The 25,560-nt window shown below is 44.6% G+C and overlaps 1 protein-coding gene across 3 annotated transcripts; it reads left to right on the top strand.

Moving 5' to 3' along the window:
• Positions 1-7,136: 7,136 nt before the first annotated feature.
• Pax4 (paired box 4) lies at positions 7,137-24,202 on the top strand. Of its 3 annotated transcripts, XM_028762641.1 has the most exons (13): positions 7,137-7,223; positions 7,372-7,477; positions 17,240-17,385; positions 19,365-19,470; positions 19,802-19,932; positions 20,227-20,442; positions 20,755-20,830; positions 21,365-21,490; positions 21,728-21,810; positions 22,161-22,230; positions 22,759-22,814; positions 23,101-23,242; positions 24,023-24,162. In XM_028762641.1, exons 4-13 carry the CDS (start codon positions 19,458-19,460, stop codon positions 24,157-24,159), a joined length of 1,050 nt encoding a protein of 349 aa, XP_028618474.1. In that variant the 5' UTR covers positions 7,137-7,223; positions 7,372-7,477; positions 17,240-17,385; positions 19,365-19,457; the 3' UTR covers positions 24,160-24,162. The 3 variants fall into 3 exon arrangements, with proteins under 3 accessions (XP_028618474.1, XP_028618475.1, XP_028618473.1); XM_028762642.1 differs by lacking the exons at positions 7,137-7,223; positions 7,372-7,477 and having other exon boundaries at positions 17,064-17,385; positions 22,798-22,814; positions 24,023-24,202; XM_028762640.1 differs by lacking the exons at positions 7,137-7,223; positions 7,372-7,477 and having other exon boundaries at positions 17,064-17,385; positions 24,023-24,202.
• Positions 24,203-25,560: the final 1,358 nt, after the last annotated feature.

The following is a 25,560-nucleotide window of genomic DNA, read 5'->3' as shown; positions in this document are numbered from 1 at the left end:
AGAATTTAAAACTACTGAAAATCTAAAAGACAAGAAAAGATAAAGAACATGATATTTATTTAAATAAAATGAAATACCAAGTAGCCATTAAAACTACACATATATAAACTATGAAAAAATGCTGTATTAAGCATCCATAATTCATATAAGCCAATGTGCGACATGGTTTTTTACATTTACGCAAGTTTTGCATATTGGGCACAAAGATTTGGTAATATGTGTAGAAATCAAAAATAACTCAACAAAAAAATAACCCAACAGAATTTTTAGAGATGGGAATGGAATTTAACATTCTGTTTTCTTGCTGAGTACTGTTTCTAGGGTTCATAATGATTTTTTTTCTAATAAACATGGTGGCATAGGTCTCTAAATTCCAGCTACTCAGGAGGCTGAGGAAAGCGGATGGAAAACCCAAGGCCTTCCTGTACAATATAGTTAGATCCTGTCTCAACATACAAAGTACAACGGGAGGAGGATGTAGCTCAGTGGTAGAGATCCTGGGTCCAATCCCCAGTCCAACAACCAAACAAAATAGACAAACAAACCGGTTCTCCTCACTAAGAGATGAGTTTCTTAACCTTTTTTATTATGAAATATAAGATATAAAAGTATACAAAGCAAAGATGCACCATTTAATGATTTATAACACAGAAGAAGGTTGAAATTCACCACCCAAGTTGAGAAATGAATTCTCAGAACCTACTTGTTATCCTTCCTAAATGTGAAGATTTAAAAAAGAAAAGTAAGCTCTCTGTTATTTAGCAATATGACTCCCTTCTTTTTTTTAGCACATGATTAGATTGGACCACATTGTTTCCTTTCGTCATCCTCACTGGAATCATATACCAACATACTTGCATCCATTCTACTATTTAAAACCATTTGACTTTTGAAAGCTCGTGTTGTCCAAAGATGGCCATGGTAATATCTCTCAAAACATTTTTTTAAAAAATCAAAAACAAAAACCCAAAACAAGGCAACCTTTACATTTTTTTTCCTCTTAAAAGGTGGGATCCGGTCACTTCCCGCCATCTTGGCACCTGTGGAAGCCTGCTGGGAACTCCTGGAAAAAAAAAGCAAGTACGTCTGGAAGGCTGTGGCGCAAGGCCAGTTTTGCTGTCTACAAATGAGGTCTCCGAAACCCCAGAGAGCACACAGCTCTTCTTAAAATTGAAGGCGTTTATGCCTGAGATGAAACTGAGCTATACTTAGGCAAGACAAGTGCATATGTGTATAAAGCAAAAAACAATACAGTGATTCTTGGAGACAAACCAAACCAGAGTGACTTGGAGAAAAGAAACCCGGGCCCATGGAAACGGTGGCGTGGTTAGTGCCAAATTCCGAAGCAACCTTGTAAAGGCCACTGGACCCAGAATCTGTGTGATGCTGTACTCGTCCCGGATTTAACCTAATGGAAAGTAAATAAATAAAAGTGGATTTGTTTAAAAAAAAAAAAGTGGGATCTGTATGGGTCTCTGCTTTCCCCAACCAATAGAGTACTTCAAGAGTAGCTTTGTTTGTTTGTTTGTTTGTTTAATTATTGGTTTGTTTTTTAAGAAAGGGCTCTAGTCTATAGCTTAAGCTGACCTCAGACTCCGGACCCTCCCACTTTCCCTCCTCAAAACTGCTGGATTTCCAGACTCTTGCCACCACATCCAGCTAGCAGATGTGACTTCCAAGGCTAGATTATTTAAAATGCTGGCTACTTCCACAGTGGTAGTTCAGAATGCTTGCACTCGGAACCCAACCCCTTTTATTCCTTTAAACTAAAACTTTCGTTTTCATGCGTTGCTTTCCTTAAAGATTTCACATCAGATTAAACGTCCTAGGGTCCGGGAACTTGAGAAAGAGAGAGCAGCTGGAACATAGTGGAAGCACAATAAAAAGTCGTACTTGATTTCGGGGACAGAAGGGATGAACTTTCCCCCAGCAAAGTACCCGGGAAGTGTTTGGGTACTCACAGAGGTTACCCACCCTCCTTCCTGCCCGAGGCTCCTGGACAGCACATTCTTCAGTTCCCTTCAGGATCAGGCAGTGCTGGAGAGGCAGGCTGGATCTATAAGCCCTGCCTTTGTCACCCCTTCAGGCCAATACGATTCAACACACCCTCTGAGAAGAGAGCAGATTGCTTCTCGCTGGTGACAGGATGATTGATAGTTATAGTGCTACACCAGTCTAGCCTCCAGATCAGAATTCACCTAGGAGTAATAAACAGGAGAGAGTCCCTGGTGGTCATAAAACAACAGCTTGGAGAAGTAACAAAAGGCCCTTTCCTATGTGAGTGCTTTGTTTGGCCTTGCTTTGTTGAGTGTCATATCAGGGTGCTGCAGAATCCATATGCTCATAATGTTTAGTAGCTAAACGGCCTCCCAGTGCTAAGGAAATGCCTCGAAGAGCAAAGCGCTGGCTGCATAAGCGTGAGGAGCCAGATTTAGGTCTCCAGCACCCACATAAAAGCTGGGCATGGCAGTTCACACCTACTGTAATCCCAGCGCTGAAACCAAAGCAGCAGATCCAGGCTCTCCTGAGCCAGCCAGTCTAACCTAACCAGTGAGCTCCGGATTAAAGGATGAATCCTGTCTAAAACGATAAGATAGAGAAACAATTCAGAAAGAGATCCCAGCATCTCTCTCTCCGGCCTTCACATGCACCTGCTTGGGCAAGCACACAACATCCCCACCCCCACCCTTCCTCATCCTGCCACCTCCAACCCTACACACACACCTCCTATTGCCTTCTATTGGTGCCTAAGTCAATTATACAAACTACCTCCAAATTTTCAGTATTTAAAGTGGGAGTAGAGACAGTGCTATATGTCTTATGTATCTTATAATATATTATGAAATTGTTATGGTGATCCCATGACAGAAACATTTCCATTCTAAGGCAAATAAAGCATAACTTTAGGGAAATTCCAACCCATTCTATTTGTTTCCTGAGGCAAGCCCTGCTATCCGTGAATAGACTCATAAGGCATTGTTTGGGAGAGCCACTTAGAGGTTGTCCCGCCGCACACAGAAACTAATATCATTGTTCCAGATCTCTCCTGTCTTATGAGATTTCCTACATATGTACATGTGCTCTCACCCCAGAGGCCCATTCTCTACTCTTCCTTGCTTCTGCTGTCAGATGAGGCTGCTTCCCCTCCACCCCACCCCCACCCCCGGAAAGGCGCGAGGCTGGGTGATACACGGAGACAAGTTTCTGCAAGCTCCCATGACCACCTTGTTTCTCCTCTAGAAACCTGCACCTAGCACTTCGCATCCTTTTTCCTTCTTATCCAACTTTACTGTTAATAATCTCTGTTAAGAAATTTCATTCCTGTAAATTGATAATTAGATGAACCCTTTTAACACGTCCTTCTTAGGCTAAGACAGAGCTGTCAGTATTTGCAACCTCTTCAAGTGCTCTGGGAATGATTAAGAATAATATTTGTGCTGAAGAGGTGGCTCAGCTGCTCTTCCAGAGGATCTGGGTTTCCTGTCCAGCACCCACATGGTCACTCACAACTGTCCAGAATTACAGTTCCAGGAGATCTAAACCCTCTTCTGGCTTTCACAGGCACCACACATGCAACAGTGTGCAAGCATGCATGCAGCCAAAACACCCATACACTTAAAATAACTTTAATGTTTTTAAAGAAACATAATTGTTTTGATAATCTTTGCTTGTCTCAATTCCATCTTCATTTTCAAGGCTTTCTCACCCCTTTCAGGGAGGGTTTTTTGCCAGCTACTTGGTAACCAAACACTATCCTCCGGCTTCCCAGCAGGGGCCTTGTTAGCTGGGTACCCAGGCAGGACCCCATTACTCTTGTTCCACGCTGACTCATGCATCCTGGAAGACAGAAGGTAGCATGAGGACTGTGACAGTCAGGTAGACACCGGCCAGCTTCTGGTCTCTTCCTTGTCCTGGCCTTTAGAACTGTCAGAAAAGGCAAGATGAACCTAAGATGAGATTTCTATAACCATCAAAGACATCATGACCATAATGATCAGTGAAGAGCAAGGTGGACCACAAACAAGGACTTTGTAGTGACGGTGGGAGCAGGTGACATGTTGGTGAGAGTCCAGGGTGCACTGCCATGCTGTATGCTGCTCACAGCCCTGTCCAAGATGAAGTTTCACTTTGGGTGCCAGGCAGGGCGATATAGAACAGAAGATGCTCTGTTCTTGATTTATGGCTTGGATGGGCCTGGCTCTCCTTCTGTAGGCCTCAGTGTTAAGGGGTGGCTATAGAAAAGGTGCTAATCAAGATAATGGAATCTTTCCTGCTATAAGTTAAGTTGTGTCTTTCCCAAAAGCATAGGACGAAGTTTTCAACCCAAGTACTTCATCATATGGTTGTATTTGGAGACTATTTATTGTAGATATAGTTAGTTACATGAAGTCATGCCAGCACAAAGTAGGTCTCTGCTCCAGTGTGACTGACGTCCTTATGTAAAAGGTAGGTGTGAGAATGCATACATGCAGGAAGAACATCCTGTAAGGATTTGGAGTTGCAGTTACCGAGTCAACAAACTACCAGAATCTAGAAAGCCTGGACCAGACCATACCCTGGTGTCGTCAGAGGAAGTGTAGCTTTTCAGATATCTTGAGCTCAGACTACTGGTGTCCAGAAGACTGACAAAATAAATTCATACTATCTAAGCTACTTGGTTTTGTAATCCTTTGTTATGGCAGCTTTGACAAACTAATTCATTTCTTATAGTTAAAAAAGAAAAGATGGACTAGAGTCGCCTTAATAATCACTAAGCAGAAGTCCCACATAGAGGGACTTCTATGCAAAAGAAGTGTCAGGCAGGAACCTAAACCTCAATGTGCTCCCTTCCACTCACTTGACAGTGATGCCTCCCCTCTTGATGAGGCAAAACGCATGCACCCACAGAAGGCAAGCTGATAGATGTTTCCCATGCTTCGCCTTCATCCCTCCACATCTCACATCTCCTACTTCATTTATTCCTCTTTTGTTTCCTAGTGTTAAAACTTTCAAAAATGTTTTACATTTATAATTGCTGTGTGTATGGTGTGTGTGTGCACACACATGAGCACTCGCATATACACATGCCATGGCACGTATGTGGGAGGCAGAGGGCAACTTTATAAAATCTGTTGTCTCTCTCTCTCTCTCTCTCTCTCTCTCTCTCTCTCTCTCTGTCTCTGTCTCTCTGTCTCTCTGTCTCTCTGTCTCTCTGTCTCTCTGTCTCTCTCTCTCTCTCTCTCTCTCTCTCTCTCTCTCTCACCTTTACATAGTTCCCAGTGATCAAACTCAGACCGTCAGGCTTGCTCAGCAAATGCTTTACGTGCTGAAACCATCTCACGGGCCCACCCTATTTTTTAAAATTATTCTAATGAAGTCTCAACAACATGACTGCTTTGCAAGACCTGAGCAAGGATGGCACCCCAATTCCTGCATTTTCAAGACTTCAACTTAAAAATCTCCCAAAAGATAAGGACAGGTTGGGAGAGAGCATAGAAAAGGGGCAAGTTTATTTGGGCATCTTAATTTCTTTACTTTTTCCATTTCTTTTACCTTTTTTAACTAGATCCAAGTTCAGGGAAACTTCTCTCCAGTTCAGAAAACCTTTCTTGTAGGGAAGAGCTGCCCACCACCATTGCCTAGTAAAAATACTTAGCATTTCTATAAACTGGGTGAGTGATGAATTCCTCCTGCCTGTCTTCTTCCTTGTACGGGAGATATGTGAACCATGACCTCTGTAGGCTTCTCCTTCCTTCACAGGCCAACATCCTCAGGCTTGATTTCATTTGTCATCTTCCTAGAATGGAATCTTCATTATTGCCCAAAGCTCATACGCTGGCATACCCGTTTGCCTCCAAAGCTCACCAAGAGTTTCAAAAGAGCCTTCATTGTTTATTTAGACTGGTTGATGAAGAGGAGGGAAGTGGAAATATGAAAGAACTTCACTCTAAAGACTATCACGGCCAACTGGGGGGGTGTGCCTCAGTAAAAGAAGAGCAAGGATCTGGGTTTGATTCGCAATAAACATTGATAAACATTTATGTGTTGGACCTAAAGTTGGCAAATGGACAGAGACAGAAACTAGAATAGATGTCACTAACAGTTCAAAGTGGTGACAATTAGTTCTTAAAGGACACAAGCTTTCCTTTGGAGTAATAAAAACGTTGTAGCAATACAGAGTGATGGCGTCCTATATAGCATTGTGACTGCACTTATTACCACTCACTTATAGCCTTAAAAAGACTAAACTGGTGTGATTGCCATAATTAAAAAGAAGAGAAGAGTCCAGAGGTCGAAGCCACACTCCTTACTACTCAGCCAACATAATTACCCCCCTCTCTGGGTTACTAAGATTAGCTTCTAGGGGCAATTATAACTAGATAATTTAATTTACCTTTTCAGTGCTTGATATGAGATACATTCTTGTTTTCTCAAGAGATAAATCTATTCTCAGGCTCAGCTCCCTCTAACAATGCTTGTAACCCAAAGGAGGATAAACTGCCGGAATCCACAGTGTCTTCAATTTCTTCCCTAGAGAAAGTCAGACGAGTGGCAAGGGATGGAGTCTTTAGGGAAAACAGATGTCTCAGAGCACTGTTTGTTGTTATGTCTCTCATGCGACTCCTTTGTCACCTCCTGTTGGGTGTCATCTGTCTCTTTTGACATCACTCTTGCTGTCAGGGGTGGGGTGGGGTGGGGGTGGGAGGTGTTCAGTGGAAGGGAATGAGGCTGCAGATGCAACCCTCTCAGAGTCCCAACAGACTAGGAAGACTGCAGGGGGCGCCCAGGAGCCGACCCAATGCAGCAGCCCGTACCTGCCATGCTCCCAGGCAACTGACTGAACCAGGAGGCTGAGGTCAAGCAGCTTTGTCTCCAAATACTGTTCAGCCACAGCGTTTCGAACTACACGTTCAATTGTAAGAAATTAAAGCACACATACAAAACCAAGAGAAAAAAACGCAAAGGGCTGAGATGCTGGAAAGAAACCAGGTCATTAACTGGAGAAAGGGTGATCGTGAAAGGGCTCAATGCTAGAGAGAGGAAAGGAAACAAAACCCAGAGATCAGAAAGTAGCTTCCTCCAGCACTGGTCTGTCGTAGGTGTCTTGCAGGGAGAGAAAGGGAAATGTGGAGTGATGTAAAACTTAGCCAGCGCTTAAAATGTTGACTTCCGGTGAGGAGAGTGGAGAGCAAAGATCTGATGTGATGTAGAATCGAGAACATGTGAGGACGGCTAAAGGGGAGGTAAGCTGAGGATTAGGGTTCAGGGATGCCATCTGGGCTGGTAACGAAATCCATGGCAATGGGTCATTCAAATCTGATTATTGTGTTTAACGGTGCCAAGCCAAAGATAGTAATAAGACTTTATTTATAATTACCTATCTTTACATAGCTCGCTCTCTAGGTAGGGCAGAGCCTCTGTCAGGCTGAGCAGGTGTTGTTTTGGGGATCTTTGTGGACACAGTGAAGATGAAGAGCCCCGGATTTCTGGAACAGAGGTAGGATCCTTATCAGGAAGGAGGGAGTTTTCTTTCTCATTTCCATGGGTCTGGCTAAGCAGTGGAAGGCTATCCATGTTAGAGTGTTCCAGACAGCAGGTTATTATCTTATTTTCAGGGATGACAAAAAAGAACTAATCGAATCTATTATCACTGTAACCTAAGCCAAAGGCCACAGTCTTCAATGAGCATATAAGCAAAAACTGTTGGATCATCAATAAACTTTGTTATTCATCTCCTTCCTTTTCATAAATGCAAACGTGGGACTGAGAAGACAGTTAACCCTCACCACAAAAGCGTGAGGATCTGAGTTTAGATCCTCAGAGCCCACATAAACCTGCACAGCATAAACCTGTAACCATAGCACTCCCACAGCTGAGGGAGGCGGGGAGGCAGGAGAATTGGCTGGAAGCTCTCAGGCTAGTTAGCGTTGCATACACAATGCAAACAAAGACCCTATTTCACACAAAGTGGAAGACTAGGACTGATACCCAAGCTTGTCCTCTGACCTCCACTCATGTTGGGGCATGTGTGTGTCTGCACTTACACCCACATACCTATCACATACACACACACACACACACACACACACGGGGGTGGGGTGGGGGGAGGAGGCATGTCTTAAAAATGCAACATTTTGTAATTTCAAAAGCAGAGAGTTACTCAACTACTTGCTAAGCAAGGTAACTCTAGGTCAGCAAAGGGATTTCGTAAGATAGGCGAGTAAGTCCAGAGGTCACAAGGGTCAACAGTGAAGCAGAGAGCCAGAAATCAGAGAACTACAGAGTTGGGGGTAGGGGTGGGGAGTTGACCTGGGACTCTCTAAGGCTAGATTGTAACTACTGAACTCAGGCAACACACAGCAATATTAAACTACTGACGCATAATGAGAATAACAATAGCAAGCACACGGAACTGTTTTTACATGTGTTAGCTATGTAACACAGAAGTCTCAATGAGGCAGCCACATTGTCTTTTCTTTGTTTATTTGCTTGTTTGCTTGAGGGAGGGTCTCGATGTGTGATCTGAAACTCACTTCGTAGAACAGGCTGGCCTTGAGTTCACAGAGATCCAGCTGCCTCTGCCTCCTGAGCGCTGGGATTAAAGACGTGTGTCGCCACGCTCAGCTTGTATTATAGATACTGGAGAAATATAGAAAGTTGTTCAGTGAATCATGAGAAAAAAATACAAGGTAGAGGTCAAGAATTTTGTTCTTTTTTATTCAGTGCTCTTTTCCAGCCTGGCATGGGCTTAGGAATTATTTGCTGAAGTAGCCTTTAATGGATCCATGATCATGAAGGTGGCACAGCAGGTCTGAGCTAAAAACTGAGATTTGCTGAGTCAGGAAGTAAGCTTACTGTCTGAGATACAGATACAGGGTGAGGACTTCGTGTGTGTCAACTAGAGTTGCATCTGCTTGATAAGCCCTGCCCCATCCTCAAGCCTGACGATCCTAGTGAACACTTGCTAACCTGTGTAAATGAAGTCAGCACCCACCTAATGACGAGAGGAAAATATTGGAGGAAAGGGAAAATGCAGACATGTATATGAGAAATACATTAAAGAATTCAACATAATGTGAACAAGTTGAACCCATCAGTGATAAAATACCTATCCACCAAGGCCATGTGAGATGTGACCCAACTAGGCAACACTGCTTAAATATTTAAAAGTCTATTAATGTAATTCACCACATCAGAAAGCTAATGAAAAAGAAATCCTATCCTATCAATTGATATTGGAAAAACATTTAATAATATCTAATACCCGTCCATGACAAAGAACAACAAAACAACCAACAACCACAAAAAAAAGGTGAATTTCCTCAATGGTTAAAAAAAAAATCTCCAAAACATCTACAGGCTCATCAGCTGTAATAAATGTACCATTCTGGTGGAAAATATTGATAACGGAGAAGAGTGTGCATATGGAGATGCAAATGAAAAAAGAATCCCTGGGCCCTCATCTCAACTCTGTTGAGAACATGAAGCTGCTCCAAAACATAAAACATGCCCTCACACACGCACACACACATGTACTCACACTCATGTACAGATGCACATGCTGATGATAAATCTAAGATGTAAAACAGAATGGCTCTGACCAGAGTGTAGTGGAAAGGAGACTAGCTTTCCGGGCTTTTAAAGGTAGGGCAGCATATCTGAGAGGGTAAGGGCTTACACGGGAATACACAGCAGAGCAGGGGGAAGTGTTCAGAAGATGCAAAACAACCCTACTGCTTAGATACTTCATGCTGAAAAACTCCCAAGACTGAGAACCAGCCACTGATGTTCTCTCTCGTCATGTCGAAAGTCCTACGTAGTGAAATAAGAAGATAAAGATTGGGAAGAAGGGAAAAAGCTCCCCTTGTTCACGACAGGCATGCTTTCCATGTGTAAACATCCAAACTATTAGGCATTCGCTTCCCAGAGTTACATGAGATTGCTCCTGATATGGCTGGCTATACTTCTTGAAATTAATACATAAGTATAGCAAGGTCTCAGGATACAAGGCTAATATACGAAAGTGAATTCAGGATACAAGGCTAAGACACAAAGGGGAATTACTTTCCTTTATGCCAATAATAAATTATTAGAATTGGAAATAAAAACAAATACTACCTACCGAAATAAAGAACCCCCAAAAAGTAAAATATGTAGATATAAGTCTAAAAACATAGGTACCTGATCTATGAGAGGAAAAACTAAACACCGGTTAATTGATCAAAGAAAATCTGAATAACTGAATAGGTATTCAATATTAATGGATTGAAAAACTCAGTAGTGTTAAGCTGTCCGTTTCTCCCAACTTGCTCTTTAGAGTCAATAAAATCTTCATCAAAACTGTAGCGAACTATTTTATGGAGGTTGATGTACTGGTTGAAGTTTAGAGTTATGTGCTGTCGGCAAGATGGTTAGCAGGTAAGAGCATCAAGTCTGACAACCTGAACTTGATCCCTAGGACCTACACAGTGGAAGGGGAAAAGCAGCTCCAGTGCATTGTCCTCTCACTTCAACGTGTGTGCCATAGCATGGGCACACCACCATATACTACACACACACACACACACACACACACACACACACACACACATTTAATTTTTCAAAGGTTAAAGACACATAGATTATTCAACACAATATTGATGGAGAATAATAAAAGTTGAGTAACTCACATCTTCAATTTAAGACTTACTTTAAAGCTATACAACAAAGAGAACATGGTATTAGTGAGAGGATAGAGGCCTAGATCAATGCAGAATCGATAGCACAGAAATAAATGAATACCAGCACTGTCAAATATTCCCTTTCAATATTTATTTTTAGATTTTAAAATTTTATTTTATGTGTATGAGTGTTTTGGTCTCATATCTGTCTGTGCACCATATGTGTGACTGGTACCCACAGAATTCAGAAGAGGGCACTGGATCCTCTGCAACGGGAGTCATGGATGGTTACGGGTTGCCATGGGGATGCTAGGAATTAGACCCAGGTCCTCTACAAGAGCAAGTGCTCCTAACTGCTGAGCCATCTCTCCAGCCCCAGTCAAATACTCTCGATGGAGGAGCAAAGGCAGTTCAGTAGGGAAGAGAGTCTTTTCCACAAACTGGAATAGTTAGAATATATTTAAAAATGGACATAGGCATAGGCTACACAGTTCACAACTGTCAACACAAAATTGGCCGTGAACCTAAATGTTAAATACAAAACTATAAAACCTCTTAACGGGCAGTGTTGGTGCAAGTCTTTAATTCCAATGCTTTGAGAGGTGGAGGGAAGAGAATTAGGAGCTCAAAGTCATCCTTTGGCAACTTAGTAAATTTCATGCAAACCTGGACTTCATCAGAACCTCTCTCAAAAAAGCAAAACCAGCCAGTTGGTGGTGGCACACATCTTTAATTCCAGCCCTTGGGAGGCAAAGTTAGGCCCAGATCTCTGGGTTCTAGGCTAGCCAGGCTACATAGTGAGACAAACAAACAAACAAACAAACATCCAAAACAACGCAACAAAAGAAAAAATAATTACCACAAAAGCCGGGCTCAGTAGTGCATGCCTTTAATCCAGAACTGGGGTGAAAGATGCAGATGGATTTCTGTGAGTTCAAATCCAGTCTGGTCTACAAAATGAGTTCCAGGACTGCCAGAGCTACAAATGGATACAAAGCAACAGAGCTGTCCTCTGCTGTTGCTAAGGATATTTAATGGTGTGGAAACATTAGAACATATTTTAGCAGTTTTATTTTCCCAAAACTGAGAACAGTCTCCTTGTGTGTTGAAATTTTGTGTGCATACCAAAACAATAGGCCAATTTACAATTGCTTGAACCATATACTGTCCCTCATTGGTGAACAGGTAAACTGTGGTCCATCTATACCACATCATAGTATTAAAAAATAAAAAGAACAATCAGGACATGGATAGACACTGATGAATATTAAATAGATAAATGCAAATGAAAAGGTGACATATTCCGTGATTCCATTGTATGATATTCTGAAAAAAGCAAAACTATAATTATGATTTAAAAGTTCAGTGTTTACCTGGGATATAAGGAAAGAAAAAAGGTTGAACTTGGTATAGCAGTAATCCTTAGGTAGCAAATCTACTATTCTGTATGATGATATAACTGTGGACACACAGTACTGATCAATCTGGCATCTACAGAACGTTACAGCATAAACAGTAAGCCCTAATGTGTGCAATTTCAAAACAGTCACATAAATTTAACAAGAAATGTAGAATGTGTCAAAGCAAACCAGCTACACCATGCATCTATGAAGCAACCTCACAGAAGCAGAGAGTAGGAAAGGTGCTGCTTTAGGGAACTTTGGATAATGACAGGGTCTAAAGAGTAAAGAGGACAGTATTTGTGCAGAGGCTGGATGGAGGTGTAGTCCGGTCATGGAGAGTTATCGAGCATAAGTGGACCCCTAGAAACAAACTCGAGCACTGACATAAATAAACTGTAAATAGGCACTGTACGCCAGTTGATAAAATGTTGTCCAACGCTGATATGTATTAACCATTTGGTCACTATAACAATGTATACTTGAATTGAGAAAATTGATAAGTAGATGGTCGATTAGATTTTACACATAAACGGATAAAAACCTAAAACGGTTCCTGTAATGATGGGTTACAGTAAGCAACACTGTGCTTTTTATTGTAGATTCAAATGCTTACATATGGAAGCATACATGTATTAGAAGCAATGACACCCCAGTAGCAGCTAAAACACTAGTGCCCAGACTTTGCTATCTCATACCATTGTCTAATAAAAGGAGCAGAGCTCCTTGGAGAAACCATTGGTTCTAGGAGTGAGGAACAGAGGAGATAAGCTTGGAGCGTGTTTCAGTGTCAGAAAGCAATAGAGGACTGCCTCAACCACCCCTGAACAAAACCACATAATCTCTAGGTGGGTTTGGCCAGCGAGGGCATCTGAAGGGAACACGGGCATCATGGCCAGCCCTGGAGCAGACTGAGCAGCAAAACTGAGTAGTATGCTTAATTTTGCCATAAAGAATAAAATAAGTTTTCTTATAAATAAATACATCCATATCGAGCCCACAAATAATATTCAGCAAATAAATTATTGAGCACATAACTAAGAGAGGAGACAAATTTTCCCAAGAGAAGTCCAACTTGACTATGTGGGCACTGTGTTCTCAAGTAAGTGAACATAACTCCCCATCGTTAAATATGATTTACACATCAACAACTTCCTTCAGAGAAATGCTGTATGGGAATGCAGGAGACTTCACTTAGGTGGACAGAACTTGTACATACCACCTAAGATCGTCAGGGTCAGCCTCAACAGCTACGAACCATGTCAAACCTAGGTACCCTTAATTTGATGTGACAGGAACATTGATGTACCTCTTCGGCCTTCATCTCCTAAAGCCACCAGCCTAGTCCAACCATCTGACATGCATGAGATAACAAGGTGTGAATGCCTGTAATCTCACACTGGGGAGGTGGAGGCAGGACAACTAGAGGCTCAATATCACTTTCAGCTATATTTAAGTTTGTGGCCAGCCTAGGGCTACATAAGATTTTGAATCAATGCAAAAACTAAAACAAAAACAAAACAAAACAAAGCAAAAAAAAAAAAAAAAACCCAACACATTAGAAAGGAGAGGAACAACTGGCAAGGGGAACTTAGTTACAGTGACCCAGGAGCCAGGAGATCTGGAGTGTCTCTATTGAACGGTACTATGTATAATGTAATGCATGTTTTAAAAAGCTAGAAGAGAGGATTTTGAATGTTTTCACCATGAAGAAATGTTAAGTGTTTTGGGAGATGTGTTTAAGCTGATTTTAAAATTACGCAATGGATACATGTATAAGACATCACATAATACCCCTTAATAAGTATGTGTGGTTTTATGCTTTTACACCGTAGAAAAATAAGTTTCTATCAGGCATGATGTATAAAATACACGGTTCCTTAAAATCACCCCAATTATATAAACAGAAGGAAGTGAGAAGTTGCTAAGGGAAACTGATGGAGATGGGATGACAAATGTGAAGTTCTCTCCCGGTTGAGATCCGGAAGAAGTGAGGAATCAGAATTGAGTACGGCCTTCAGCAAGCCAATATTGTCTATTAACTACAACGCATGTACCATGGTACTGCACCATACTGCCCGGGGAAGTGGATGTGGAGCATATGCCAACTCTGTCAAGCATATCGTATCTGTAGGGCCTCAGTGCTAGGTAAAGTGAGGCAGAGTGAGGCAAGCGAGCGCAGCGTTAAGAGATTCCCAGGGAACCCCAGTGCCTACCCAGCCCCTTCCCGCTTTGCAGGACTGGTGGCTGGCACAATGTCACCTTTTGATTCTACTGTGATTGCATGTACAGTGTCTGCCCTGGTAGCTCTAGATCGGCCTTTCACACCCACTGAGCTTCATGGTCTCTCCTTATGCTGGTAGCTCTAGACTCTGAACATCCCGATTCTGTGGGACGTTCATCTTCGGGAAGTGCAGACTCACCACCCCACCCGCCCCATTCTAGACCTGTAACAAACTTGAGTCAGGCATGAGCTCGGAGATAGGAGCTCTTTGAGGAAAAAGAATAGAGGAAAAGTTTTTTTTCCCTGCGCTCTTACTCCAAAATGGGATGGAGGGTGCTCTTTTCACTACTTTTCTGAGGCGAGCAGAGGGAGGGGACCCTGGTCGTGTACAATCTAAACTGAATAGCACAGGGGTTTTCAGGCAGACAGAGCTCTGACACTGGAGGGAAATCATGTCTAGGGGAATAGAACGACTACACGAATTTTGTGGGATGGAGAGTGTCACTTTAGTGCGACTCCCACACTCAGAAATATCCAGGGAATTGGAAGAACCCTTATAATTTTGTAGCAGAAGAACCGCTTGGAATTTAAATAAGAGGTGCCAGCTGTAGAATGATTTTGGATTTGTGGCGCGTGCGCCCTGAAAAGTTAAGGGCTGGCAGGAGATGGGGCTCTCTTTACAAAGGGAAAATGAGGGCCAAAACTCCATAGCCTAAACAAAGGGAGAGGCGAAACGGCCTGAAACTGGCATCAGCTTCTCCAAAAGGTGCCAAGAGCTCCCGGGGAGTTGACAGACAAAGCCAGCGGGCTGGTGCGCCTGCCGCGCCCTGTGCTCTCCAGCTTTACGCACGGGCTGGCTCGCCTTTTGGCATCACGAGGAAAGCAGGGAGGAACTTCAGCCACCACTACTAAGGATAGGACTTTTACTACAGTCACAGGTCCCTAGACCAGGGGATCCCCAAAGGCAGGAGCCAACGATCCAGGCTCTACATCCAGGCGAGGAAGGAGCTGGAATGGCCTTGGCTGGCCCAGGAGAGGGGCGCACAGCCTGGCTGGCGTGCGACAAGACCTCTGAGTTAATGTATAATTGTGAGCAGATGGCGGGGGCTGGCAGCAGCCTGGGGGCTGGGCCCAGCTAATGAGGGACAATTAGCCCCAAACCCGGTGGGGGCAGTTGGGAGAGTAGGACAGTGAAGGCAGATATTTGCTCCTCAAACAGTCTGGCGCGTTGGGCAGAGGGCTGAGCAACTGAGCCTTTGGGCTTACTAGGCCCCCCGCCAGGGCCCTTTCCCCTTTTTCCCTCTCCCTATCACCTCTGGGTCGAAAGCTTCTGTTTGTTCAGACCCGAGAGCCTGTTGTAAAGACTGAGCGAGAGGTTAGTTTATGGGGGAAATCGCTGCCACCACCATCTGCCAGGGCTTGTCTTTTCTCCCCCCCTTACACCCCTACCTACACCCTCAGGCAGCTGTCTAGAGGAAAAGATGGTCAGGGCATGAGCCTTGAGCTTCAAGATGCAAGGACAAGTCCAGAGAAAGGAATAAGGCAGGAGATGGAGACCAGGGTTACCCTCTTCTTGGAGACCTTCTTTCACCAAACACAGCTAAGTAAAGTGTGGAGCAGCCCCCAGCTGCCCCTGGTGGAACCGCTCTCCTTGCGCTAGGGACCGTGCTGTCCTGCCCATGGTGCTGAAACTTTGTTGCAGTCTTCCCTTGCGCCATCGCTCTGGCTCAGCCTGAAGATGCTGGAGCAGACGGGAAGGAGAGTAGAGTATGTGTCAGGATAAGACTGAAGACCCATTTCTGTGATACATTTGACTTTCAAAGACAACAGTTTTCCAACTCCAAGATCCAGGTTCATGTTCGATATTCACTTCTCTACTGCCAAACTCAAAGCATTTACCAATGAGATCTACTGTTCTCTCCTCTGACTTCTAATGCCCCAATAAATCAGGGTTGCTTCCCTGAACCTCCCTTCAGTGACCGAGTTACAGATTCTGAAATAAAAAATGGACCTACAAGGCTTTCCACATCTACTCCTTCACACCCTTGCAGTAGCAACAAGGTTTCCAAGCACGGAGGATCACTGGCACGCTCACTGCCAGCCCCCACCCTACCCAGCCACTGGTTTTCTCAGCCTTGCAATGGTCCAGACAATCTGTGGTATCTTTTGTGGGAACAGCAGTATCATTTTTTATTTCATCTAAATGTACCAAATCCCAAGTAAAATGGAGTCTGAAAATATCCAGAGATGGAAGAGACAAGACTAGGTTGTGTGTTCGTCCTTAGAAACATGCATTTCTGGTCATCCTCAGACACTAATTCCCACCACTCCTCCCACTGTCAGTGTCCTGAAGTCCAGGATGGCCCTATTTCCAGGCAAGGACTCATGCTCTGTGTCATTTCAGTCAAGGAATCAAGCGGTGAATCTGTGGGAATCCTCTCTGGAGACAGCTGATTTGTGTGACACACTCTTCTCCATCCACACTCCTTCTCTTGAGGATCTAGAAGCCATCTCAGTCTGTACTCAGTCTGGCTATGTAGCATTTATCTTTTGTAATAGTACACACTTGATCTGGGGGTTGACTTAAAAAGCTCAGACAGATGCATTACAGCTGGGAAACTATATCAGTACTTTTGGAATATTCTTTTGTGTTTCGATGCATGGGTAACTTTGGGTACATAGTCTGAAGTTCCTCATCTTCCATGTTCCTCATTCTTTCCAAGAATACTGGCTCATGCTTGAGTACATTCTGGATTGAAAGAGCCTGTCTGAATACCTCTATACTTCCTTCAGGGTAGATGGATACAAGGTGGACTCTGAAGCCCCACAGAAGGACACAGTGGGACATTGGCTGAGGGTTGCCCTGCCTCAGGGCCAGTGTCAGCCAGCCCCATGCACACTTCCCTCCTCCTCTGCTCATGTCCTGTGACATCACTGGCTACTCCCAGAAGGCTGCACTCTGCTCCTGTGCACAGGCTCTGTGAAGCTCTGGACCCCCTGGCAGGACTGAGGCAGCAGCAGAGTGGAGGCTGTCACAAGATCAGACCACCGGCAACCCCTGGAGCCTGCACAGGACCCTGGGACCTTTTCCTGGAATTCCCACCTCTTTTCCTCCACCCAGGTAGCTCACCAGAAGGCTCATTGTCTGCTCTGTCTCCCATACTATCTCCATGTCTTTGTGTGGCCAAATCAACTTTCTCCCTCCTCTGTCTTTACAGTTATGTATTTTCCACCCTTTCAACTCCTTAACCTACTTTCTCATCTATTGGGTGTCAGGTTTTTGTTTTTTTCTGACTAGTTATCACAAATACTGGTACCATGTGGGAGGTTGTTTGAGACAGGGTTTTCTGTTTGTGAGTTAGGGCATGATTCATTTGGGTTTGTGGTGGTGGGGGGGAGTTGTAGATTTGGATACTGAACCCGTGTTCCACAGTGACTTTGACCCTTGGTTACTTGGGAAGATAAACTCTTATGAAGGACTCAGAGCTAGGCTGATAGTCTAAGCCCCTATCCCCTACCCTTCACATTCCTAGTGCAACCTTCCTCGCTCCATTTCTTAAATGGTAATTTCTCAAGCATGAAGCAGGAATGGAGACAGAGAAATAAAATCCCGTGCTTAGGAGTCAGAAATGTTTACCTCTGGCCAGGGGCTGGCTTCTGAACCTTGAGTTTTATTCTCTGAGAGGGTGGTCTTGATTTATGTTAACCCCAATCTATCTATGCTTACATTTTATTTATTTATTTATTTATTTATTTATTTATTTATTTATTTATAGAAAAAAGTTCAACTTCCTTACTGAGTTTCTGGAATGCTAAGAGACTAAAGGGGGATGTCTCTAGATGCTTAAACACAAACAACTAAAAGACACTTTAACCACTAGACTCAGTGGGCTCTGCATCCTTGATGTTTCATGCCTGAGGATTTCCCCTTCCTAGTACATTGTAATCTCCATTGAAAAGGAAAGAGTCCTGTAAAGAACTCAGGTTTGGCTGATGTTTTAACCCTGCTCCCTCTCTGGGCATAACTTAACTCTTTACACGCTCAGCTTGCCTCTATCCTTTTTTTTTTTCTTTCTTTCTCTTCTTTCCAAACAAATAACAAATGTTCTTGTGTTTAATGTCCTATTCACTAAGTAATTGCTGTTGAGTTAACTGAGCCAAGACAGCGTGGTTATTTCAGGAAAGTTCTATGGATAAAGCTGTTCCCTGGAGTTACCTACAGCTCTGCCAAGATTCCAGGCATGAAAGGAGACAGCTTCAACAGCTCTTAGTTGCTGATGAAAGCAGAAAAGACATGACTGTGGCCGTTGCTGCGCAGGCTCTCTTGTGCTCAAGATGGCTTCTGTTCCCATAAACAGAGAGCATCCCTTCCTCTCAAAATGCTGTCAGGAAATGTTAGTGAAATACGCAAGGCCTGGAAGGGAGCCATTGAAAATGAGATTTCACTGTGACATCTAGACTTCTTCAATGTTTAAAAGAATCAACAGCTCCAGTGACTTTAGAAGCTGCTAGGAGGTGTGTCTCCTAGGCGAAGTCGTCACCTCAGGCTTTATAGATCTCTTCCAGTGAGTGAGACCAAAGCCTAGGACCTGAGGGAGAGCTGAACCCCAAATCCTCCCCTCAAGAGCTTCCTGGAGAACACAAAAAACCCCAAAGGTCTGGATTTCCTTAATGTGTTTTGAAGGAAATGTTTGACTGGTATTTGGGAGAACTGAACCCAGGACTGTCCAATAGAGAAACCTGAGTTTTCGAACCAGAGTCTCTGGCTCAAGGGTGTCAACCAGGCTCTGAAAAGGCTTATTATGGGCCAGATGTCAAGTTGTCCACTTGGGGAAGAAAAATGTACTGAAAAGAATGGTGCCTTCTGCTTCTCTGCCCCTCTTTAAAAGATATGTGGGACATTAGTTTCTGCACCCCTTCCAACCTCCTCATCAGGATATCAAAAAAAAATCTGGTCCTCAGTTGAACCTGTGATGTCAGTACATAAGAACTTAAGAGAACGTTATTGCTTTAGTGTTAGCCAGCCTATGGACCCTCTGTCACAATCATTCCATCCCATGACCAATTCAAGAGGCCACATGTAACCCTCTGTTGTTGCAGAACCAGCCTCAAAGAGAAACTTCTAGAAGGAGCTCCCCCTTTCAGCTTGCCAGTTGGCTTCCTGTCCTTCTGTGGGGAGTACCAGCTTGAAGCATGCAGCAGGACGGTAAGAAGTCTGGGAGATGTTGGAAGAGTATAGAAGGGTTTAAAGATAGAATATTGCCCTTGGATCTTGGCTTCCACCAACACAATGTCATTTTTCCTTAGCCAGTGCTCTAAGCTACTTTTTCTCCCTCTATGCTTTACTCTGCTACCTTTGGATTAGGAGATAACCAACTCCCCTCAAAAGTGGTTTGTTTTGGGAACTCTGGGAAAAGATGGGCAGCCTCAGAAAAAAAGGCATACTGTATGGTGGGCAGCCAGGCTGCCAGACCAAAGAGACCTTCTGCAAAGACCTGGACAGAGGCTGTGTGCTGAAGCTTACCTCTCACACCCAGGACTCAGCAGTGTGAATCAGCTGGGGGGACTCTTTGTGAATGGACGGCCCCTTCCTCTGGACACCCGACAGCAGATTGTGCAGCTAGCAATAAGAGGGATGCGACCCTGTGACATCTCACGGAGCCTTAAGGTAGTGCCAAACCCGTTACTCAGTGATGGAAACACTGAGAATCAGGCAACAAGGACCTCTCTTAAGGCAGCAGCTTGAGGTTGGACTCCCAGGGTTTCCTCCTAGAAGACCCTCTTAGAGGTGGGGAAGAAGAGGAGTTTAAGGTGCCCAAAGATGAGATGAACCTCTCAACTCCATGGCTTGGTTCAGTAATGCTCGCTTTGCCTTGTAGCTCTTCCTTCTGTCCCGGAAGTCTCACCAACCTTCTGCCTGTGATATCTTCAGTGTCCTGTTCTTACTTCTCACCACACTCAGGTATCTAATGGCTGTGTGAGCAAGATCCTAGGACGTTACTACCGCACAGGTGTCTTGGAACCCAAGGGTATTGGGGGAAGCAAACCACGTCTGGCCACACCTGCTGTAGTGGCCCGAATTGCCCAGCTAAAGGACGAGCATCCAGCTCTTTTTGCCTGGGAGATCCAACACCAGCTTTGTGCTGAAGGGCTTTGTACCCAGGACAAGGCTCCCAGTGTAAGTGCCCTCTCACACCCTGGGGTTTGCAAGTGGTCTGACTGTCTGGGGGAGAAGATCTCCCTTTCTTTGGCAATTTGGGTATTTTGGGCAGGAGTCAAGGGAAGCTGCAACCAGCCTTTGACTTGTAAATTTCTCTTCTGAAATGTGGTGGTGGACAGGAGCTGAGGAGGAAGTATGGGGATGGGGAGAGAGAGCAGCTCCCAAGAAGTTGCTGCTCTTGGGAATGTTGAGTAGCGGGAAAAGGATCTCTAGAGGATGTGATCCTAGGTCTATGCACCACCTTCCCAATGTGTACCCCAACACTCCCAGGTGTCCTCTATCAATCGAGTCCTTCGGGCACTACAGGAAGACCAGAGGTTGGACTGGACACAACTCAGATCACCAGGTGGGTCTTAGAGTTGTTGCCAGAGATAATTGGAGCCAAATTTCTTAGCATTTCATAGCTCTTCCTTCTGCCAATCATGAGTTCTCACTGTTTTGTGAATCACCCTCTCAACGATCCCTTAAAAAGGGTCTAGCATGTGCCTTTATTCTCTCTTGGTAAAATATGGAAGTTCAGGAAAATGAAATTACTTGCTCAGTTGTCAGCGAGTTGTTGGCATGTCTTGGACAGGACCTACATCCTCTAACTCCTAGACACAGTCTCTGGTAAGAGCTAGGTTAGACTGAGCCTTTCATCCCCTTCCTCCGCTTCTTGTTTAGCTTCTCAGAACTTCCTCCATATTGTATGATGTTGTTCAAACCTGGAGCAACTCTATTTTCTCTAAGTAGTGCCATGCTACTGAGTACATTGAATAGCAACTTCATATCCTACTAGGTCTGCTCTGCTTCTGTGCCTGTGTTGTTACCCTGCGAGAGACCCTTTATAACCTGAAAAGTCAGCATCACAAAGGCTGTAAGACATTGTCCTCCTTTGCAGCTGTTTTGGCTCCAGCTCTTCCCAGTCCCCACAGTAACTGCGAGGCTCCCCAAGGTCCCCACCTAGGGACCAGTCACAGGAATCGGACTATCTTCTCCCCGGGCCAAGCTGAGGCACTGGAGAAAGGTGCTGGGCTTGGGTAGACAGTGGGGCAGAGGCTGCTGGTATGGCAGCTTGCTTGGTATGACAGCAAGGCAATAGCCTTGAGACTTATGGGCTAAGGCTGAAGGAGTGCAGGCTGTGGGTGGCTTGGCCTTGGGAAGAGGGGTTATTTAGTGTTTTAAGAAGTAGGGAGTGGGGATTGACAAGGAGACCATGCCCTATTCCTTCCCTTACCCTCACTGTTGGAATCTGTCTCTACAGAGTTCCAGCGTGGGCAGTATCCAGATTCAGTGGCCCGTGGAAAGCTGGCCGCTGCCACCTCTCTGCCTGAAGACACAGTGAGAGTGAGTGAGCTCTGGAACACAGTGTCAGGAAACTGTAAAGGAAAAAATGTACTGATTGGGGCTTTGGGTCTGTGGAGTAGAGATGGCAGCAAGAGGGTGAAAAAGCTTGTTTGAAAAAAAAAAGAGAGATGAAATCCTCCTTGCTCTTCTGTTCATTGCTCTCTCCTCTTTCCCCCACCCAAGCCTTTCAGGTGAGGAAAAAGACAGAGAGCAAAGGCCCAAGCAGGGTGTGAGGGTGTCAGAATGGAGGAAGGCTCTACTTTCTGAGTCCAGGCCAGGGACACATGGTAAGAGCAGCTGGTGCCAGATGGCTGAAAACACAGCCAGTGACAGTCCCTGTTCTCTCTCAGGTCTGGTTTTCCAACAGAAGAGCCAAATGGCGCAGGCAAGAGAAGCTGAAATGGGAAACACAGTTGCCAGGTGATTTCTGTGCATATCCATCCATCCATCCATCCATCCATCCATCCATCCATCCATCCATCCATCCACTCATCCATCCATCCACTCACCCACCCATCCACTCATCCATCCATCCATCCATCCATCCATCCATCCATCCATCCATCCATCTATCCATCCTCCCATCCATCCATCCATCCATCCATCCATCCATCCATCCATCCATCCTCCCATCCATCCATCCATCCATCCATCCATCCATCCATCCATCCATATTTTCATAGCATTCCTCATGTGTCTGACTCTGCTAGATCCTGGGCACACACAGATCCTGTTCTTAAGGGCTGCTCTGTCCCCAGAATCATCCCTTGGACTTAGTCATTATTTCTAGTTTCCTAAGGCCCTGTTTTAGAAAGAAGACAGTCTAAGTTTGTGACATCTGCCTCTTCCAAACTGCAAAAAGTCGAAACCTTTCCTGGAACCTCTTTTACCACACCCTAGGTCCCCATGTCTATTTCTCCCTCTGAGTGGATTCACCCTCATTTATAGGTGCTTCCCAGGACCTGACGGTACCTAGAGATTCTCCAGGGATCATCTCTGCACAGGTACTTGGGAGGAGAGGGGGAGTTTATGAACTGGGAAGACTGATATCTCATGGCCTCTCCTATTTCTGGTGACAGCATGGGTAAAACCCATGGACAGCCAAGGCCTTCATAGTGAATTTCTACAAAGTGCTATCCCCTGGACTCCTATGTGAATAGCACCCTCTAGAGTGTAGGACACAGCCTGGGGATGCGGCAGGTGGTCTTGGGGGTCATTCAATCCTCTTACTCCGGATTTCCGAATAGGGAGGCTCACTAGAAGTTGAGGGTCTCCTCTTGCTTTCTCTAGCAATCCCCTGGCAGTATACCCTCAACAGTCCTGCCTGTGCTGGAACCACTGAGTCCTTCCTTCTGTCAGCTGTGCTGGGGGACAGCACCAGACAGATGTTCCAGTGACACCTCATCCCAAGCCTGTCTCCAACCCTACTGGGGTAAGAATTAAGAACAGGTCTCAATCCTACAGGGTGTGGGATGGGATAGCTGGCTCCTTTTCTGTGGAGGGTATGATTCTCCAGTCGGAGATACCAAAGGAATCTCTCAAACAGCTTTCCTCGTTCCGTGGATGGTTTTTAAAGCTGGGGAGTCTATGGTAGATCTGATACCTGCAGAAGGTAAAGAAAGTGGTATTGAGATCTGAGTGTGTATGTGTACCCTTAGGTAATTGTCTCAGCCCTCCCCTTCAGTGACACTGAGATGTCTCTAGGACCAATAAGCCCAGCTCAGGTGCTAGTGAGATGGCTCAGCAAGTAAAAACACTCCTCACTGAGCCTGATGAGCAGAATTTGATCCGAGAAGCTCCCATGGTAGAAGGAGAGAATCAACTCCAACAAGTTGTCCTCTGAGCTCCACATGTGTGCTGTGGTACGTGTTTATACACACAAATACATTTGAACACACAAATAGTGGACACGTTAATGTGGGGGGAGCCCAAGCTCTGCTGCTTGTGCAAGTGCAGGAATGCATTTGAACACCTCCCACCCCCTCACACACCCATAGTGAATACATTAGTGTGTGAGTGTGGGGGGGGGAATTCAAGCTCCCCTGAGCCCTGCATGGTGTTACTCCCATTGCCACCTTTGCTTTTCCTGCCACTGGCCCTGTCATTAATCTTGGTGCCACTGCAGCCCTAATCCATCTGGTACTGCACTGTTGTAAGGCTTGGACCAACCCTGAGAAGGGTAGGATCTGATGCCATTATTTCCTCCCTACAGACTGCCACTCCCTCCTTCCTGTGGCTTCCTCCTCATACATGGAATTTGCCTGGCCCTGCCTCACCACTCACCCTGTGCATCATCTGCTTGGAGGCCCAGGACAAGCGCCATCAACCCATTACTCGCACTGGCCATAGGAGGCCTCTATTTGGCGTAATAAAAGCTTTTTCTTAGAAGTTAGCAATAGTTCTTGCTATTTATTATTCTTTTCTCATGAACACCAGTATGCCTCTATCTATCTATCTATCTATCTATCTATCTATCTATCTATCTATCCATCTTCTAATTTATGTATACATGCATTGTGTCTAGTCATAATTATCTATGTAGTAATGAATCTATCAATCCCATGTATGTAGATATCTATCTATCTATCTATCTATCTATCTATCTATCTATCTATCTAGGTCATACATGCACACATCATATTACATCATTACACTTCACTCTTAAGTCCTCCACAGGTTTATTAAAAATAAACAAATAAGAGTTTTACTTATATAACTAACTATAATATCTTAGCCACTCCTAAGAAACTTTACTATAGTTCCTTTACTTGTTTCTTTGCTTTGTTTTGCTGAGACAGAGTCTCACTATGTAGCTCTGGATGTACTAGAACTCATTATATAGACCATGTTGGCCTCAAACTCAGTGATCTGCCTGGCTTCTGCCTCCTACAAGCTGGGATTAAAGGTGTGTACTACTCTGCCTGGCAAGACAATACTATAGTTCTTTGGTCTATACAAACAATTATTTAATCGCAGATGTATTTTTGCCACAGCAGCAGAATAGAAATAACATTTTGATTTTCTGCCTTTGTGGCCAGGGACACACTTGAGTCCCAAATCTTCTTGTCTGTCTGAAAAAAAAGAAAGAAAAAAGCTTCAGGCTTCTCTTCTCCTAGGTTATCTTGGGATGTGAGGAAAGAAACTGAGCTTAAGAAAAGAAGTTCTGTGAGGGGGTATTGGGAAAGGAAGATAGGCTCGTAGTTCTGAATTCTTTCCCTCTCCCTTTTCTCTCCTTCCTTCTCTTCCTATGTAATCCCAGCCTGGCTTTAAACTCACCATCCTCCTGCTTCAGCCTCCCAAGAACCAGAATCCTAGGTATGTGCTGCAGATCCCCAACATATCCTTCCTCTTCTGAGAGGGGGAGGGGTGGGTAACGGTGGTGGTAAGAGCAGTGGGGGTGGGGAGCACGGTGGTGTTTTCCACCTGAGATAGGCGCTGACTGCGAGTATGTCATTCAGCTAGTCCTATCATCAAATCCTCCAAAGCTGGCTATTCAGGGGCTCCGAGCACCCACTCATCTATCCATAGCCATTCGCATCCAGACAATCAGCTATCACCTGATCCAGCCACATTTCAGACACCACACGCGGCTGTGGCTACTGTTCTGGACAGGGAAAACTATGCAGCATTTCTACCAGCAGAGAAAGTTTTAGGATAGTGGAGCCCTGGATGCGATTGAATGACTAGTACAGCACAGACTACCCCTCCCCCAAACTCTCTGCTTTTAACATGGAGGTCTGCTGGATAGAG

The sequence above is a fragment of the Grammomys surdaster genome, unplaced genomic scaffold (genome assembly GCF_004785775.1).
Source record: "Grammomys surdaster isolate TR1022 unplaced genomic scaffold, NIH_TR_1.0 134, whole genome shotgun sequence".
In the NCBI taxonomy this organism is placed as follows: domain Eukaryota; kingdom Metazoa; phylum Chordata; class Mammalia; order Rodentia; family Muridae; genus Grammomys; species Grammomys surdaster.
The sequence above is the reverse complement of the archived record's forward strand: the minus strand, read 5'-3'. Positions and strand labels throughout refer to the sequence as shown.